Source organism: Phoenix dactylifera, unplaced genomic scaffold, assembly GCF_009389715.1.
Source record: "Phoenix dactylifera cultivar Barhee BC4 unplaced genomic scaffold, palm_55x_up_171113_PBpolish2nd_filt_p 000285F, whole genome shotgun sequence".
Taxonomy (NCBI): Eukaryota; Viridiplantae; Streptophyta; class Magnoliopsida; order Arecales; family Arecaceae; genus Phoenix; species Phoenix dactylifera.
In genome coordinates, this window is record NW_024067769.1 from 210,270 (window position 1) to 227,221 (window position 16,952).

General features: G+C 39.9%; 2 protein-coding genes across 4 annotated transcripts; one reads left to right on the forward strand and one right to left on the reverse strand.

Moving 5' to 3' along the window:
• The first annotated feature begins 2,229 nt into the window (after positions 1-2,229).
• LOC103721654 (ervatamin-B-like) lies at positions 2,230-7,864 on the forward strand. Of its 3 annotated transcripts, none has more exons than XM_039117926.1 (4): positions 2,230-2,350; positions 6,203-6,305; positions 6,408-6,881; positions 7,012-7,864. In XM_039117926.1, exons 2-4 carry the CDS (start codon positions 6,290-6,292, stop codon positions 7,602-7,604), a joined length of 1,083 nt encoding a protein of 360 aa, XP_038973854.1. In that variant the 5' UTR covers positions 2,230-2,350; positions 6,203-6,289; the 3' UTR covers positions 7,605-7,864. The 3 variants fall into 3 exon arrangements, with proteins under 3 accessions (XP_038973854.1, XP_038973855.1, XP_026666042.2); XM_039117927.1 differs by having other exon boundaries at positions 6,203-6,250; XM_026810241.2 differs by having other exon boundaries at positions 6,203-6,881.
• Positions 7,865-12,760: 4,896 nt separating this feature from the next.
• On the reverse strand, positions 12,761-16,635 carry LOC103721659 (protein trichome birefringence-like 36). Its single transcript, XM_008811952.3, has 5 exons — positions 15,753-16,635; positions 15,461-15,635; positions 14,246-14,427; positions 13,929-14,087; positions 12,761-13,262 (listed from the first exon to the last, which is right to left on the reverse strand). The coding sequence occupies exons 1-5, from the start codon at positions 16,514-16,516 to the stop codon at positions 12,926-12,928; spliced, it is 1,617 nt and encodes a 538-aa protein (XP_008810174.3). The 5' UTR covers positions 16,517-16,635; the 3' UTR covers positions 12,761-12,925.
• Between the last annotated feature and the right edge of the window lie 317 nt (positions 16,636-16,952).

Here is a 16,952-nt window from a genome sequence, read left to right on the forward strand (position 1 = left end):
CATCTATACAAAACGCCAAATTAAGGTCCATGCACCCCAAAGTTAACAAAATCTTATCTTTCCAATCAAAATAATTATCACCACTTAAGAATGGAATCCGAGATGATTCAGTACTCAAAATGTAGTAGGAATAACTGCCAAAACCAAGAACATATTATGCTATGAAACATTTCAAATATAAGTAAATTCAAATCTCCTTGTGGGCAAAGATTGCAATATGCATTGAATTCAATTTAAAATTTATTAATAAGACTAGTGAATGTCACACACCAAAAATAAGAAATCTTCATCATCTGTGCACATAGAAAATTCTTATTTCAGTGGTGAATTCACTATCTTATTCCAATTAAAACAAAAAAATAATTATTTTTCTGTGGGCATAATAATATTTTATTAACCTAATTGCAATATTAGATATCATTTAATTTCTTAATTTGTCTCATGACTATAAATCCAAACGTGACCCAAAATCACACGTTACAATAATTTAAGATGCTATGGCTACTCCCAAATTATCATGATGTTCTCTTTAAAAACAATATCATAATAAAACTTTAATGGGATAAATACTCTATATGAATTATTATATTTCATTTTAATTATCCTAAATAATAACTTTTTGTTTTTCCAAAGAAACAATAATGACATGACATTGTTCATCCTTAAAATATCTTTAAAACATATACATGGCATAAGTATAGCTCAATTTATGCAATAAAATTCATTATAGGGAGCAATATATAATTATCAGAGTACTGTTCTGTAATGAAACTTTAGTAAAGAGATCAAATAAATATATTTGAGAACTTTTATGTAATAAAACTTTCTTGTGGGGTTAACCTATAAATTTTGGAAGACCCTCTTGTGAAATAACATACTGTCAGGGGGTTAACTGTAAAACGCATGGTATTGGCAAACCGAATTCGGGTTTTCAGGTTTCGAGTTGAAACCCAAAAACCCAAAACCTCTTAATCCCTTTATTTTCTTTCTTTTTTTTATTTTAACTGGATTCGGATTTCGGGTTGAATTCCAAAAACCTGAAATCTGAAACTCGGACTTCATCTTCTTACCCAAATCATCTGATCCAAAGGAGAGAAAGGGCTAAAACCGACGACCTCTTCTCGCCCAAACAGTGGCGGCGGCCACCGAAATTCTTTGGATGGCAACCTGCCGCCATCTCCCTATCCTTCTGATCGCCAGTTCACTAGCGATCGAGAGGAGAACAAGCGGGTAGAAGGTCCTCTCCCCGTCCCTTTTGCACGGTGGCGCGACCATTTGCAGACCCACGGATGACATGGGTCACGACCTTCGGTGGACTGTCTGGTCGCCATTAGGGAGAAGGAGGGTACGGCGGCGAGAACTTGAGCGTCGTCATCCTTCTTCTTCCCTCTCGGGGCTGTACTACCGGCGGCTCTATCGGGTTCAGCATCGCCGAGAGGCAGCGAGCCGGATGTCGGTGCCGGCAGGCTGGGGCGAAGACCGCAAGGGTGGCCAGCGGCCATGGTGTCGGCCTAGGATCCCGAAGGGAGATGGAGGCTTGTTCTCCCCATTTCAAGTTAGGCAATGGGCTTGAGCGAGGAAATGGGTTTTAGCCCCACATAGGTTAGCCAAATGCTTACATATGTTTAAATAACATTGCTCTCCATTCATGCTTGACAACATGAGCCAGAACACTGTTTTAATATTAAGAATATGTATGTATGGATTAAAAATAAGGGTTTTTTACATGAAACCCTTCTAAATATTGGATTTTGTATGAATACCTTTCCAAAATTAATATTTGCAGGTATACCTTCGTCAAACACTTATTTTGCTATTCTACCTTTTTTTTATTTTTGTTTTTGCATATGTACCCATTCTATCTAACGATGTTAAAAAATTAACGGTTTCAAGTTAAAATAACTAAAATATCCTTAATGGGTAGACATGCAAATAGATCACAATCCCAAAGAAAGGCAGGAACAATAGTGTAATTTTATAATTTTATTTTATTTTTTAATTAATATAAATTTGATTTTTTTAATACTGTTAGAATAATTGTTATATTAGGAGTATATGTATAATAACAGAGTTTTATGAGGATATACATTCAAATATCAATTTTGAAAGGATATCATATAAAATCCGATATTGCTTAAAAAAAAATTAAAATAATTATAAATTTTTACTGATCTCCGGCCATACTTGTTTAAGTAGAGGGTTGATTCGGACAGACCCTCTAAAATAACCAATTTATAACCATCAAGTCTCCTGAATTAAGGAGACGTGCCAACATCCTCTCCACTTGTGGTCTCTTCTTTCTCTTCGAGCCCTAACCCTCATCTCCTGCTCTCATTGCTCGTCTCCTCAGGTTTGCTGCTTGTCTCCCACCTCCTCTTCCTCCCTCTCTCTTCTGTTCCTTTTCTCGTAGATCGATGTGTTCTTGATCCAGATCATGCTTTTGTTTCAATTCCTGCATCAATATCCAACACAGCAATTCCAAAGAATATGTCTTCCGATGATTTCATGATCGTTTACAGCCTTCTTGATACCCCCTGTTTTTTATAGTTAGATGTGTTCTTGGTCCAAATCATGTTTTTGTTTTAATTCTTGGATGGCTTCCAACATAGAAATCCAAAAGAGCGAGTCTTGCGGTGGTTTTTTTGATTTTAGAAAGAAAAAGGTAAAGTACAAGAAGGTGTTAAGGATATCCGTAAAGGTAGATAGAATGACAACGTCGATGCTTTTTTGATTGTTAACGTCACTCTTTCCAAAAGGAAAAGGTAAATTGCAAGAAGGATCTAAACAGAGAGATCTTGATCGCTAATAGGCATATCGTCCACGAACACAGAAAAAGTACCCGAAGGTTTCGAGGAGACTCCATAAAAAGAGAGAGTTTCGGCTCTTGCAATGCTTTCTTGATTGCCAATAGCATTCTTGTCTGAAAAAACGAAAAAGGAAATTTTACGAATGTTCGAAGGAGTTCCACCAAGAGCAGCAGCTCTTCATAAAGGAGTCATCATGTACAGCGCAGGAAAAAATTGACAGCTCAATCTTTTATTATGTGGCATTTAATCAGATGTTGTTGAAAGAATGATTGATTCTGTCATCAGTTGGGAAATGAAGAGATGAATGGAGACCACGAAATTGTGGACAGATTAAGGCCTTACCTGCTAATTTGGAGGAAAAACAAGATTAACCAATCATTAACTCCCAGAAAACCACTATGAGTTTTTCATGGTCAAGATGTAGTAGGTGCGAGGGCTGCTAGAATAAGGGAAGAAGGAGGCTGTTTTATGACACGTTCCCGGAGGATGAATTCTTTTAACAGATAGAAACTGCCGTGAACCCTTTGTGCTTACCTGTGTTCGATCAAGAAGTTTTTGCTTCCATGGTAAGCAATATAGGTTGTACACCTATCCAAAAGTCACAAGGAATTTATGCATGTCTGTTGATAATTTGTTTATTCTTTTGATGATTTATCGTTATGTTCATATGCTTGTGACACTTCCATGATGTCTTTAACTTTTTTTTCTTTTTAAAGTTTGCATTCTGTATAGATTAGCTTATAAGCAGATGAGCATCAGACACTCAGTATTCATTTCTTCCCCTGATATGCCTACTATCCTGTTCTGCCATGTAATGCCCAAGCTATCTCCTAATGTTGTCCAAACTCTACCCTTCAGGGTTCCCTAGTAGTCACCTATTTAGTAGCTGGCCTACGCATAGGAAGTTAGACCTTAAGGAAGGTGGCCAGGCGACTGCAACTTGTACAGTAAACGGACATCTTCCAAATTCATCTGGCTTAGATATAGGTCTTCCCTGATGCTAACCCTACAGTTTGGGAGCAGTTGAGTATAGTAGCTTGCATTGTTTATGCTATGGGCTCTCTTTTCACTTCCATCTGTCTGTCATTGGTAATGCCATGGTTCATAATTTATCCTGTATTCAGCGTTAGTGGATCTTCTTAATATGCCATCTTTCAAAAATGTCATACACTGTACATCATGAGGAATTCTGGATGCTTTTTATGATGTACTAGAATTGGTGTCTATGTTATGCTAGATCATGTCCATATATGAGCTTGCAGTGATCTGACCTGTTACAAACATTTTTGGATGTTCCAATGTCGGTTTTAATTATGATATATATATATATATATATTGTATCAGCTTTTCAATTTCGATGATCAACATTGCTGTACTGCACATTTCTTTAGGTTTCTCTACAATATGCAAGTCCATGTACCACCCTGAGTCATATTTTTTTGTTCAATATCACTTCCATTTGACTCATCTTTCTTGGGATCTATGTCATGGGAATCAGATCTTCTAGAATGATAGTAAATAAAACAGGTCAAGAATTGTATCGGCATTGTTTTGTATGTGTATTTTCATAATCCTAGAACAAGGGACTCTGATTGTATCAGCTAGGTCAGCCATTGAGTCTATCAAATAGGCTACCTACCTGGTGTTCAAAAACATGAAATGTTGCTGTTTGGATTACTTTAGTGTCTCGAGGTATCAAGTTAAATAACCTGGTGATGGATATTTTGGAAGAGACCCATTTTGGTTATCAGGTTTATCAAACTATACTTCAAAAAACATTTGAAACTGATCTGACCTCTGAAACTCTTTTGTGGTGATTTAATGCCAAAACTGACCAGTTTTAGACTAGTTTCAAGCGAAAACTAACCATGAATAACAGTTCCTGTTTTGAGCACTAAATTCTAGGTGTTAAATCTATCCAAAGGAGAATTTTCTTAATATCGAATGTACGTTTGCTCACTTTGCTGCAATATCTTAAGTTTGCTCACTTTGCTGTAATATCTCAAGTTACTGGAAGAGGTTTATTCCAGACATACAGGATGCACACCCTGCTGCCACCCGATCCCCATCCCACCTTTTCACCCTGGAGCTCGATTAGCAAATATAATCTGAAAAATTACACAACTAATTAAAATTTTATTAACAAATGCTGTAGCTTATAATTTATAATTTGGTATTTGGTACTTAATATAATGCTAACCAACATATCAAGTTTATATTAATATTTGACTTTATGTATGAATGTTTCTGTCTAAGATCTATGGTGTAACATATTCGGCAGTCAAAGATTGTTATTAAACAATGGAACATGTTATGCGCTAAGTTGGTGCATAACATGATTCTTAACATTTTCTTTGGTTTATAATAAGATTTCTTTCCCTTTTTGCAATTCTTGATAGTTTGTTCTGAAAATATTGGGACCCGTCCTTCCAGAAATTTCAAATGTTCCAAAATACTCTAAAATTATGTGCTATATGGTTTTTTGGATTTTTTTTATATTTTCTTTCTTCCCTCCCCTGCTTTTCCTGTGTCTATCGTTTTTCTTGTCCAAGAATCTGGGACCTGGCTTGGAACTGCCAAAAACAAATCTTATGGGCTCCGCTGAAACCCAAGCTGACTCTGCAAACCTTGTTTCAAAATGTGGGGCAAATACCAAGAGGGGTGGGTTTTTTGCATTTCTAGTTGTGCATTGCTTTTGCAGAAGGTTTAAAGAACACTATTTTCACATTATTTGACCAATGTAAAATCACAAAGAAAGTCGAATGCATTCCTTGTATTTCTTGGGCGTTTTTGCCAATTTCTGTGATATGATACAAGGCATTCACATTTCCTGCAAGTAAATCTTGTGGAAAATATCACCCTTTATCTAATTTTTTAACTAACCTTTAAGGATTCTAAAGCCTTCAATTGTTGTTGGTTTTGTTAACTCAACCATGTCAAACTCGAAGTCTGAGATTTTAACTCTGGATCAGTTTATGTTACCTCATTTGTGGTAACTGTATCACGGCTTCGGTTTGATTTGATATTCAAACTTTGCAAAAATAACTATTAATGCTATTTCTTTGTTTTTTTATTTAACAGTTCTTTTTTTTTATCCATGCATTCAACTTATTTCTTATCATCTATTTTACTTGTTTATCCTTATGAAAATCATGCCCGTCCTTTCCGAAGACTGGTGCTCAAGTGGTATTCCGTACATATAATCATGAAAGTGTAATTAATGTATTTCAGCATCAGCTCTGATTGAATAGGCATTTCCAGCACCATCTGTTTCTTTGCATTATCATATATTCTTCTAGATATTGCTTGTATTGTTCTGTTAAGCTCTTGTCTTCCATCAGATGTTTTTATTTTGAGAAAGTTCTCTCTTTTCCTAATATTTAAGATGCTCCCAGGTATTGCCAGGCATTGCTGAGTCTATTGCCTTGAGATCTATTCCCAAGGTGCTGAATATTTGCGTATAGCGAGCTCTTAATTTTCAGATGTTAGGATATATTGGTACATATTGACAACTTGTATATACACATAGAAGTGACGTCATACAATTGAATAAAAAGAGATTTCATCCTCTGTTTTTCTGCTTTACTATCACCCTCCCAACGCTATCTAGCTACTTAACCCACTTGGCTGCAATATCCCAAAGTCTTTACACGGCAATGGCTCACCAATGCTTTGAGCTCGCATTGATGGTCTTGGGTGTTTGGGTCTCTGGAGCCACGGCTCGTGGCATTGCTGACGAGCCTATGCGGACAAAGCACGAGCAGTGGATGGCTCAGAATGGGCGGGTCTACACGGATGCAGCAGAGAAGGAGCGACGATTCCAAATCTTCAGGGACAGCTACGAGTACATCAAGTCTGTCAATAGAGCCGGCGATCGCAAGTATAAGCTCGGCCTCAACCAGTTTGCTGACTTGACCAACGGGGAGTTCAAGGCCTCTCGCCTTGCATTCAAGCCCATGCCTACGGCGTCCACGACAGGAAGCTTTCAGTACGCCAACCTGACCGACGTGCCTAACAGCATGGACTGGAGAACCAGAGGTGCAGTTACTCCCGTCAAGAATCAAGGCTCGTGCGGTAAGATATGGCGTACAATGAGTTATATATCTAAATTTAAAGAACAACAAGATACATGAAAGATGTAATCAAGTAATTAACATGGCTCACAAACAAGTTATATATCTAACCAACAACAAGATGCACGTAGGGTGCTTTTGGGCATTCTCTTCTGTGGCTGCCATTGAAGCGATTACTCAAATCAAGACCGGCAACTTGGTCTCCTTGTCGGAACAACAACTCGTGGACTGTGATGTTAACGATGGAAACCAAGGATGCGACGGGGGACTCATGACTCGTGCCTTCCAATACGTCATTGATAATGGAGGGATAACAACTGAAGATAACTACCCTTACATGGCAGCTAATGGCACTTGTGACACCAACAAGACATCATCATCGGCAGCTACTATCAGCGGCTACGAGAGCGTGCCTGCAAATAATGAGTCCTCGCTCTTACAGGCGGTCGCGAACCGGCCTGTTTCAGTTGGCATCGATGGTAGTGGGCAAGACTTCCGGCACTACTCCAGTGGCATCTTCACCGGTCCGTGTGAAACGGAAATGACCCACGCTGTGACCGCTGTTGGTTACGGGATAGCTGAGGATGGGACTGAATATTGGCTGGTAAAGAATTCATGGGGTACAACTTGGGGTGAGACGGGATACATGCGCATCCAGCGTGATGTCGGTGCACCGGAAGGGCTCTGTGGTATGGCCAAGCTTGCTTCTTACCCAACAGCATAAATTCAACGATCTTCTACAATGACATCTTATTAATAACTTAGAGGAATCCTTCCCCACACAAAAAAATATAAGAATGAGAGAGAGAGAGAGAGAGAGAGAGAGAGAGAGAGAGAGAGAGAGAAAATAATGCTTATATCATTCTGTCATGTAATAACTTTTATGTGTTATTGCTTAGTTAAGCAAAGTAATCTTATAGTGTTGAGACTTGCTCCTATTTGTAGCTATACTTTGATACAAAGCTGCTTTGTGTTGTTCATGAATCTAAGATATTAGTTAGTTATTAAATTTGATGTGTATTTTTTTTCTGTGTAGTTATTAAATTTGATTAAGGAAAAAAGGCCTATATTGTGTGGTAATATTTATGCACAAAAGCAATTCTTATTCTTGACTTTTTTCGGAAAATTTTTTGACTTTCTTGAACCTATGAGTATTTTTCTTTTACTACAAAATTGGAAATTTTGATTTCTGCACGTCAAAGTTCTCACTATTTGGTTGTTGCAAGCAAAATGTTCAAAAACAAGCAAAAAGCAAATAGTGGTGAAATGTGAATCATACTCAAAAGTAGAAGTTTTTATTTACAATTTAAGGATTACTATGGAATTTCATTGCACATCCAAGAATTTTGTATAATGAAATCTTAATATCCATAATTAAACACATGTAAGGCCATAAAATTTCATTAAAATAGCTCAGGCAACAACACTGTAAATAGCTCTCCGGTAACTCTAGCTATTTGGCTGAGGCACATCTTCGCGCATCCTCATATACTTTCTCTATTTAAGCTCTAGTATCTTTGCAGGTCTAAATTCATTCAAATCTAACCATAAGTACCATAAATCTGATCACAAATACTTTAGCCCGTGATCAACTCAAATAAGGCCATGATATAGTATTTTATAATCCACATGAGCTATAAGTGAAAAAAAAGAACAGCTTTAAAGAATTTCTATAGGTGAAAAAAGTAGTTTCTCTTATGATTACACCGCCTTAATCTTCTTAAAATATTTGTTTTTCAACTTTGTAGGGACTGGCGATTCTAGCAGCGTGCCTGCTACTGTTGATGGAGTTTTATGGCTGCCAACTTTTTTTAATTGAAATGCTTATCTTAATTGTATTATTAAACTAGCAATATATATTGTAATCATTAATATTATTTACTTTTACATAAATTCTGCTATCATACATATTTTATTGCTTGTTTATAAGTAACCATCTTACACTAAAAGATATATGATAATAAAATAATGTTGTATGGCAACTTTCATTTTATAGTTAATGTGGATTAATTATATCTGTAGGCCGATTGGTGCAATGAAGGTATGGATTGTATCTATGACTTGGATGCTCCTAAAAATAACAGCCAGTTTGGTAAAATATATAAACTTTGACCCATGGCTTTGGTAGGTTCATAAGAATCACAAAATTTGCCGGCTTTGAGTGGCCTAACCATAATTTCATTCTATCAAAAAAATGACTATCATGAAATCGGCAAATAAGGAGAGGTTGGTGCATCTCCCAAAAAAATAGTGTCATTAATGATGGGATAGTTGGACTCTAGGTTGCCAAGCACGCTCCTACAGGCTTATAAAAATTCTTCTCCAGGTTCAACCTGTTAGAAATTCTAATTTTTTAAATACTCAACATTTTAAAAGAAAGTTTTAGTTTTTTTTTTGAAAAAAATTTAAATTTCAAACTTCAATTTATACTGGATACTGAAATGCAATATATTTCTTTTTTTTTTTTGTGGAGATGATGGGTATGTTGGTGACACGCACTCGTTCGCCGAGATCTGTTTGGTTGTCTTATACACCTGTTGATAAGAAAAATAGGCTCCAAGTATTGAGTCATGAACACAATCCGAAAATAAATCAGGCCTTGTGCTATTACTCTAAGAGAGACCTTGCTAGCTTCTTTTCTTTTTTTTTCTTCCAGTTTTCTCATTCAATTTCTCTAATACTTTTCTACTCTTCTTTCTGGACAACTGAAGGAGTCTATTTGGTTGGATCTTCATACAATCGTGCTCGTGATAGAAAGCATTAAGTTGAGCCGGATTCATTGTACTTTGGGGATGATCTCCTCGCAAACCTACACGAGGGGCGAAATTCTTTCTCAGAGCATTGTTTTCGCAAATTTCGTTTCCAGCATGTCTTCCTTCCAATTATTTTGCAATATATCTTTATTATTAAATAATGTAATTATTTACAAATCTTATTTTACATAATTATCAGCAATTTCTAGGAACTAGCATCCAACAAAGCCCAAGTGGCGACAATCAACTCGGATTCTATGCCTCCATCCCTATGCATGCCCTTGATGCTGTCAAGCTAAGTGAGCATCATTGCTCTATCACGTTATTATAGTGTCTCTCCTTGCTGCTGCAACCATTAATTAGCACCGCCACAGCTACCATACCCTCTTCTCTGCACCCATTCATCATCATGACATGAAAGACTCCCATTCCTATACATTCTCCTCCATTAATCACCCCAACCTTAGGCTGCTTCTCAATGCTCTCACGCCGGTCCTATACCCTTACACTGGTCCTACATGATGTGCTCTAGACCCGGGTGTCCGAACCTGCATACCCCGAAATTGGAAGGGATCGGACTTTCTCAGCTAGGTGTGTCCCAAACATATGACCCAACCTAGCCTCATCCCAAGCAGCCCTGCCCGGAACAAAGAGGTCGCAAACCCGCAGTCCCTCCACTGCCTCAATGTCAACCATAGTCGGCCAGAGTCTCAAAGGTAGGGCACCCACCCATGGGTCGCCAACTACATCGATACTCCGCCCATCGTCTATCAACCATCTAGTATTCTTCACAATTATGGATATGTATCTTGCGATCTCTCGCCACATAAATGAGCAACGATGCCCACTGCGAATTGCCTCTACAGTGCCCGTCCGGCCATATCTGGCAGCAATGGTCTAACTCCAGAACCCCTACGGCTCCAGCGTAAATCGAGCTGCATGTTGGACAATCAGCGCCTCGGGTCTCTCCACAAGAAACAACACATCGAGGTCACCCTCCTTCACTAGTAGGCAGACACGCTCCCATGCCACTAAGTGTATCCCATGACCCCCTCCATACGACCCTCATAGGAAGCTTCGAAGTAGCCGCTCAATCCTTATCAGCACTGTTTTCGGAACCACTATGTTTGCCATGAAGTGGACAAGTATGAAAGCTAGCACTGATCTAATCAACGTCAATCTTCCCATCATAGAGAGTGAAGATGCTCCCTAGCCCTCTAGTCTGCTCTGAATTCTCTGCATCAAACTGGAGCACTCGGCCACCCGCAATCTCCAGCCCGTAATAGGTACTCCCAAAAAGCTCCAGGTTCCATCCTAATCCGGCATCTCCAGTATCCCCCGAATCTCCTGTCTGACCCTATGCTCAATGCTAGGGCTGAAAGAGATGGTTGACTTCTGGACACTACACAAAAAAAGAAAACTTCCGACTCTTATTTGCCGACACTTATTCCAAGCGTCGGCAAAAATTTTTTTCCGTCAATATTTGCCGACGCTTTTTAAAAGCGTCGGCTAATGAAGCGTTGTCGAAGTTAATATGTAATTGACGACACTTTTAACGACGCTTTTTAGCGTCGTTAAATAACGATGCTTAAAGCGTCGTTAACAGCGTCGTCGGAATCCAAAAAACCACCTCATTTTAGTCCCACATCGGCAGATCTGAAAAAAAAATAACTGTTTATATAGCCAAACCCAACCACTTCGCACGGATAGAATGAAGGTACCGATCGGGAAGGTTGTTTGTATTTCTAAATGGAGGAGAAGTTGCAGACAGCAAATGGTAATTCGCGATGCTTTAAAGCATCGGTAAAGAGCGACGTTTTAAAGCGTCGGGAATTAGCGACATTTTTAAATTCGTCGGAAAATGTTTTTTTCCACTGTAGCATAGGCGACGCTTTACCGACGCTTTGGAAAACGTCGGGATGGTTTCTACCGACGCTTAAAAGCGTCACTAATAGCCAAAAAAAGCGTCACTAATGTCCAAGTTTCTTGTAGTGGGAGGTTTACCTTCTTCCCCGATACTGCGCAGTACTCCGCTAATACTCTTCTTAGGACTTGTGCATCCGCTGCCCGCGCCCTAGCCAGGAGTCGACAATCGTCTGCAAATAGTAAATGTGATATAGATCGAGACCCTGGGGCAGGAACAAACGCCTCCAGCTCCTGGTTAGCACAAACACCCCGCAGAGCCCGAGACAGGACATCTGAACAGATGATGAACAAATACGGGGATAAAAGACATTCCTGTCTAAGCCCCATAGTAGACCTAAAGAAGGGGGAAGGCGTATCGTTAATCAAGATGGAAAACCTCGACCCCCGAACACATCCCCAACACCCAATCGATCCAAATCTTATGAAAGCCAAAGCACTCTAAAGCGCGCCTCAAGAAGCTCCACCGAATTCTGTCGTAAGCTCGTTCTATGTCCAGCTTGACAGCCATCAGACATGCTGAAGATCCCACAAAAGCACCTTGCTCCTGACAGATGAGGCCTGGCAATAAATGCTTCTTCCTGCTCACCAAAAACTTGTTTGGCTACATTTTTTTTTTTTTCCTACCTATTGCAAAATATGCAAAGCCGGCAAAATTAATGCCGATGCGGTGTCCAGCTGGGACTTTTCTTTCCCATAGATGACCCACCGTACGCTATGTGAAAAAAGTGCCGGCAACGTGTTGCGTTTTCCTCCCAGAATTCCCTTCACATCAAGGCATCCCGACCTCAAAAGAAATAAAAAGAACTTTCTTCTTTCCCAAAACAAGGTTTTTTTTTTTTAAAAAAAAAAAAAAACTTAAAGGCCTATCAGGCATCCCAGCCAATTGCTACTTTCATTGTTTTTTGTTTCCAATGGAAATCAACGCAAAGCACTTTGTTTGGTTAATCCTATTTGACCCACTCTCTTTTTTTTTTTTTTGTGGAGAACTTTTCAAATTCCTGAAAATAACCAAAGATCTTTGCCACCATTTACCATCATCATCATCTACCAACGTTGGCCGCCAATTATCATTCAGCAGCCATCATTGCTAATCACTACTGGTTGTTATCATCATCATCACTACGACAACCTAAATCACTACCAATAAAAATTTTAAATTGAAAGTGATGCAAATTTATCATAAAAATTAAAGTACAAAACTTTTCATTTATATTTTTGGCTTGTAGGATTTTTCACATAAATTTGTTTGGTTGGTCCATAATATGTAAGTTTTCTTTTTTAAACTTTACTCGAACGCCTAGCCAGCCCACACTACATCTTTCACAGAAAAAGAAAGAAAAGAAAGTTGGAGCTTCGATCGGACAATCTACAAAACAGTAGAGGGATTTCCAATGATCGAGGCCAAAAGAAGAACATTCCAAGTATCAGGGAGTCCTGGAAGGCACCAGTGGCTGCAGTCAGCATAAGTTCGAGGCCGCTTTCGCTGTTCCGGAGTGAGTAGCTTCCCTCTCCTCGTGGTGTACACCGCCGTGTGAGCATCTCTCCTATACTCTGATAGCCGTGTAATGTTCAAATACCTAACCGGTGTCGTCATCTCTGTGAGAGTTTTCTCCACCGTAGCTATCATGGACCTTGGAAACCACTGCACGTAAGTTTCGTTGGTGATAGGATGGGTCTGGTTGTAGCACCAATGCAGGTTCTCCCTGCAATTTTTGACATGCTCGTTTGAGCGCATGTATTGCAATCATAACAAGCATTCCCAACAGAAGATCGATGATGGTGCAGTTAGAATACAATAATATCTTCAAATATTACGCTGTTTCCCTTTCTACGTATACATTGCTTTGAGTCTGTCTTATGACAAACAATACATTGGGTCGTGGTGGATGCTAACTGCTATCTATTATTGTCAGTTCAAGAGGAGCAAATTGAAGCTCTATTCTCTCTCTAGTGCTAGAGGAAGAAGCGACCAAGTATCATTTTATGGTCTAATCCAACAAGTACTACAAATTATGTATTAAGTTTTATGAGATACATGATGGATTAAGTCTTTGCTCTTATTATCAATGAGTGCGTGGATTGCCAATCCCACATATTGCACAACCTAGGATGATGACACTTTGGGTCATCAAATAGAATGTTGATAGTTGGACGTACTTAACCTGGCTTTTCTCTCTCAAAAAAAATAAAGAAAAAAAGAAAAGAAAAAGAAAAAGAAAAAAGAGGGAAATTGGTCCTCATTTCGAGTTTGATTGATAAAAATTGGGTTGACATCTACCAGCCCACATAAGTTAAGTGCAATTTATTTTGCCAATCTGACCAACTTATCCATTTGTTAAGTGATCTGGTGGAGTTAGGTGTTCTCTTACGTTTTGTGCTCTGGAGAGATGCTGCGGAAGAACACAGTGGTCTTGGTAGGATCCACATGTCGGTCGACCCAACGAGCCCAAGTCCTCAGCCCCATCTCAAATGCTTTATCGCTATCTATGTCCTCCACCAACGCTCCTCTCTGCTCGTAATAGTTCCATCTGCACCAATTTCACCAAATTATCTTCTCAGCTTTTTTTCCGAATAATAACTGCATCCCCAGCACTCAAAAAATATAACATCATAATTCACTGAACAAAATGGAACAAGTAAATTTAGGAGCTTTATGCATGGGAAATGAACCGCGAACAAGACTCACGTCTGCATGTTGCCATGGTGAGTCCACCAGTGGCCGGTGTTGAAAACCATGACATCCGCCCCCTGCCACAGCTTGGCTGATCCTGGGAGTTTGTCGAGCCTCAGCACCTTGGATCGGTCTTCCCTTTCCTTCAGCTCGACAAGGAACGGGCTCCAGTAAAACTCCACCGAGCAATGATAGTCCTTGCACAAAATTAAGTATTATTGCTTGAGCTATATATACATGCCATTCTTAAAAATTAGCTGAAGCAAAAGAATATTCATAACATCAAACCCACACCTTCCTTTGCTTCAACCCTTCCTGAGGCTTGCATAACCTTGGCTTTCAGGTTCCAATAAAATGGAAACGTGTGCTTTTAGTTTGTTCAACTCGACTCGTAGATGTCTTCTTCTTACGCAATGTAAGGTTTATAAAAAAAATTCAATATTTGTTCTGTTTAATGTTCTGAAAGGCAAATAGCAACAGGGCATTTGATTTTTCGAGAAAACAGCACTAGTCACCGATTACACCTCGAGATGGCATGATGCGTGGCCATGCATCGCAACGAAGCTACAGGCTGCTGATAATAAAATGGGAATCGAATATATACTCTACCCCAAGTGATGATTTTATATTGGCATACATGTATGTGCGTATTTCTTTCTTCAACTTGGTTTAATTTTGTCAGGGATCGATGCTGTCTACGAATTTTTCTAGGTCAAACATTTGGGAACCTCTTCCTAATTAGTCTTGGCGAGTCCACAGGGCAACGACCAATGTAGCGTCTATGCATGGATATATATCTTTCTCAAAATTATAAGAAGATATAAACACTAGGCCTTGCAAAACGTAAACAAGGGCAGTTGCCTTCTAACTATAACATTCACTTATTTTAATTTTTTCCCCCTTGTTTTAAGGTTGGGTAGCCGTGAGATCGCAATATGCGAACCACTCAACTTTTAATGTTATTTTAATTTTTTTCCCCTTGGTTTAAGGTTGGGTAGCCGTGAGATCGCAATATGCGAACCACTCAACTTTAGGTGAGAAACTTGAACGTTGCCATGGGACCCTCAAATTCCGGGGGAAAAAAAGTACTACTCATTTTTTTGATATTTTTGTCACCAACATGGCAGTTCGTTCCACTTTTTATTATCTTCGACAGTCAGACGGACATTTAAAACTTGTAAAGATAAAAAAAGACATTGAAAACATAGAAATGACAGGGCGAGCGTTTACCACGGCTCGGAAGACCTTGAAGCCGGAGCTGCGTGCTTTGATGAAGGCACGTGAGGGTCGCACCGAAGAGTAGAGCAGACAAGCCAGCGACTCCCACTGATTCCTATTGAGAGAGTCTCCAATGATTGCCACTCGCTTCCCTCTCAGCCTCTCGAGCACGTAGGTCCCATTAAACCTTCCAAATTATGACACCCATGCAAGCAAAATGAACACAACCTTTAGAAGAAAGGAAAAGAAAACCTGCCCATTCTGTTCATGGTAACTACGTACGTACCCAAGCTACAGCCAATACCTTGGAATCTCACATCCATTGGGCTCCCACCTCCAATGCTCGTAAGCCGAGTCCGGCCTTCCATTCTTCTGGCAACCCACTTGGCCACCAAGGAATGGACACCGGTTGTCCTGGTAGAGTGGGTAGGCTTTTGGATCATAAACCCACCTCCCATCAAAGATGTTGCATTTCCCTTCTATCAACTTCCCATCCCATGACGAAGAAGTCCTCTCTGTGGATCGTGAAGACGTCTCTAAATTTGCCTCTGAGGTGGCTAAATCTTGTGCACTAGTCTGGGGGGCTAACTCGATTCTAGACTCCGTGGACACCACATGTGCTGCACTAACTTGTGAAGACAAGAGCTTATCATTGGATGTTGGTGAAGTTTCCTCAACTACGCTAGGCTGTGGAGAAAAGGCTGTGGTGGATTGTGAGGATTGTACCATCTCCGCCCATAAAGACTGAGGAGATGACTCTGTGTTGGATTCAGCTGGCGACCTTTTGTCAGCTGAAGTAGGAATTGGAGAACTACTTGGAGAAGGTAAATCCAAGTTATATGACTTGCGAGCTCGTGCCTCCATCTTGGATTGAGAAGGGACTGGAGCGCTTGAGTCCATGGGCGATTCCATGCCAATGGTGGCCTCTAAACTGCCAAGGGATGCAAAGGCTAAGCCGGGCCAATGGCCTCGGCTGAAGGTAGAGTAGAGTAAGATGAAGCCAAGGAAGCTAGAAAGGGTGCAGAGAAACCACATACGGTTCGCAACCTTGGCTGTGGGGAACTCCATGAGTCTACTCTCTCCCGTTGGTGGCAAAGGGATAAGGAGATTGTTTTCTTTGGGATGGTACTCTGAAGATGCCGCGCTGGCTGCAGGTGTATGGGACTTGGAATTGCCGTCGCCCAGACGACGTTGGTAAGCGGACTTCGTTCCATGACATGTGAATCATCTTTCAGAAAGGTGATAATGAAGGAAACTCAGCTGATGTGGCGTATTCTGATTGCTCCCTTTGAACTGGCACCCTCGAGTGTGCCCTTAAATGAGGCAACGTGATTGGCCCCACGCACTTGAGTGACTTTTCTGAGTGTTTTTTTTTTGAGGGTTGCCGAAGCATTGCTAAAGGTCTTACGGTGAGCATTCCTATGGTCCGCTTTCGCCATTAGCGAGCGGAGTTCGATCGAAGAAAGAGTCCTGTTTAGTTGGCCCCTTTTCTTCTTTTTTTTTT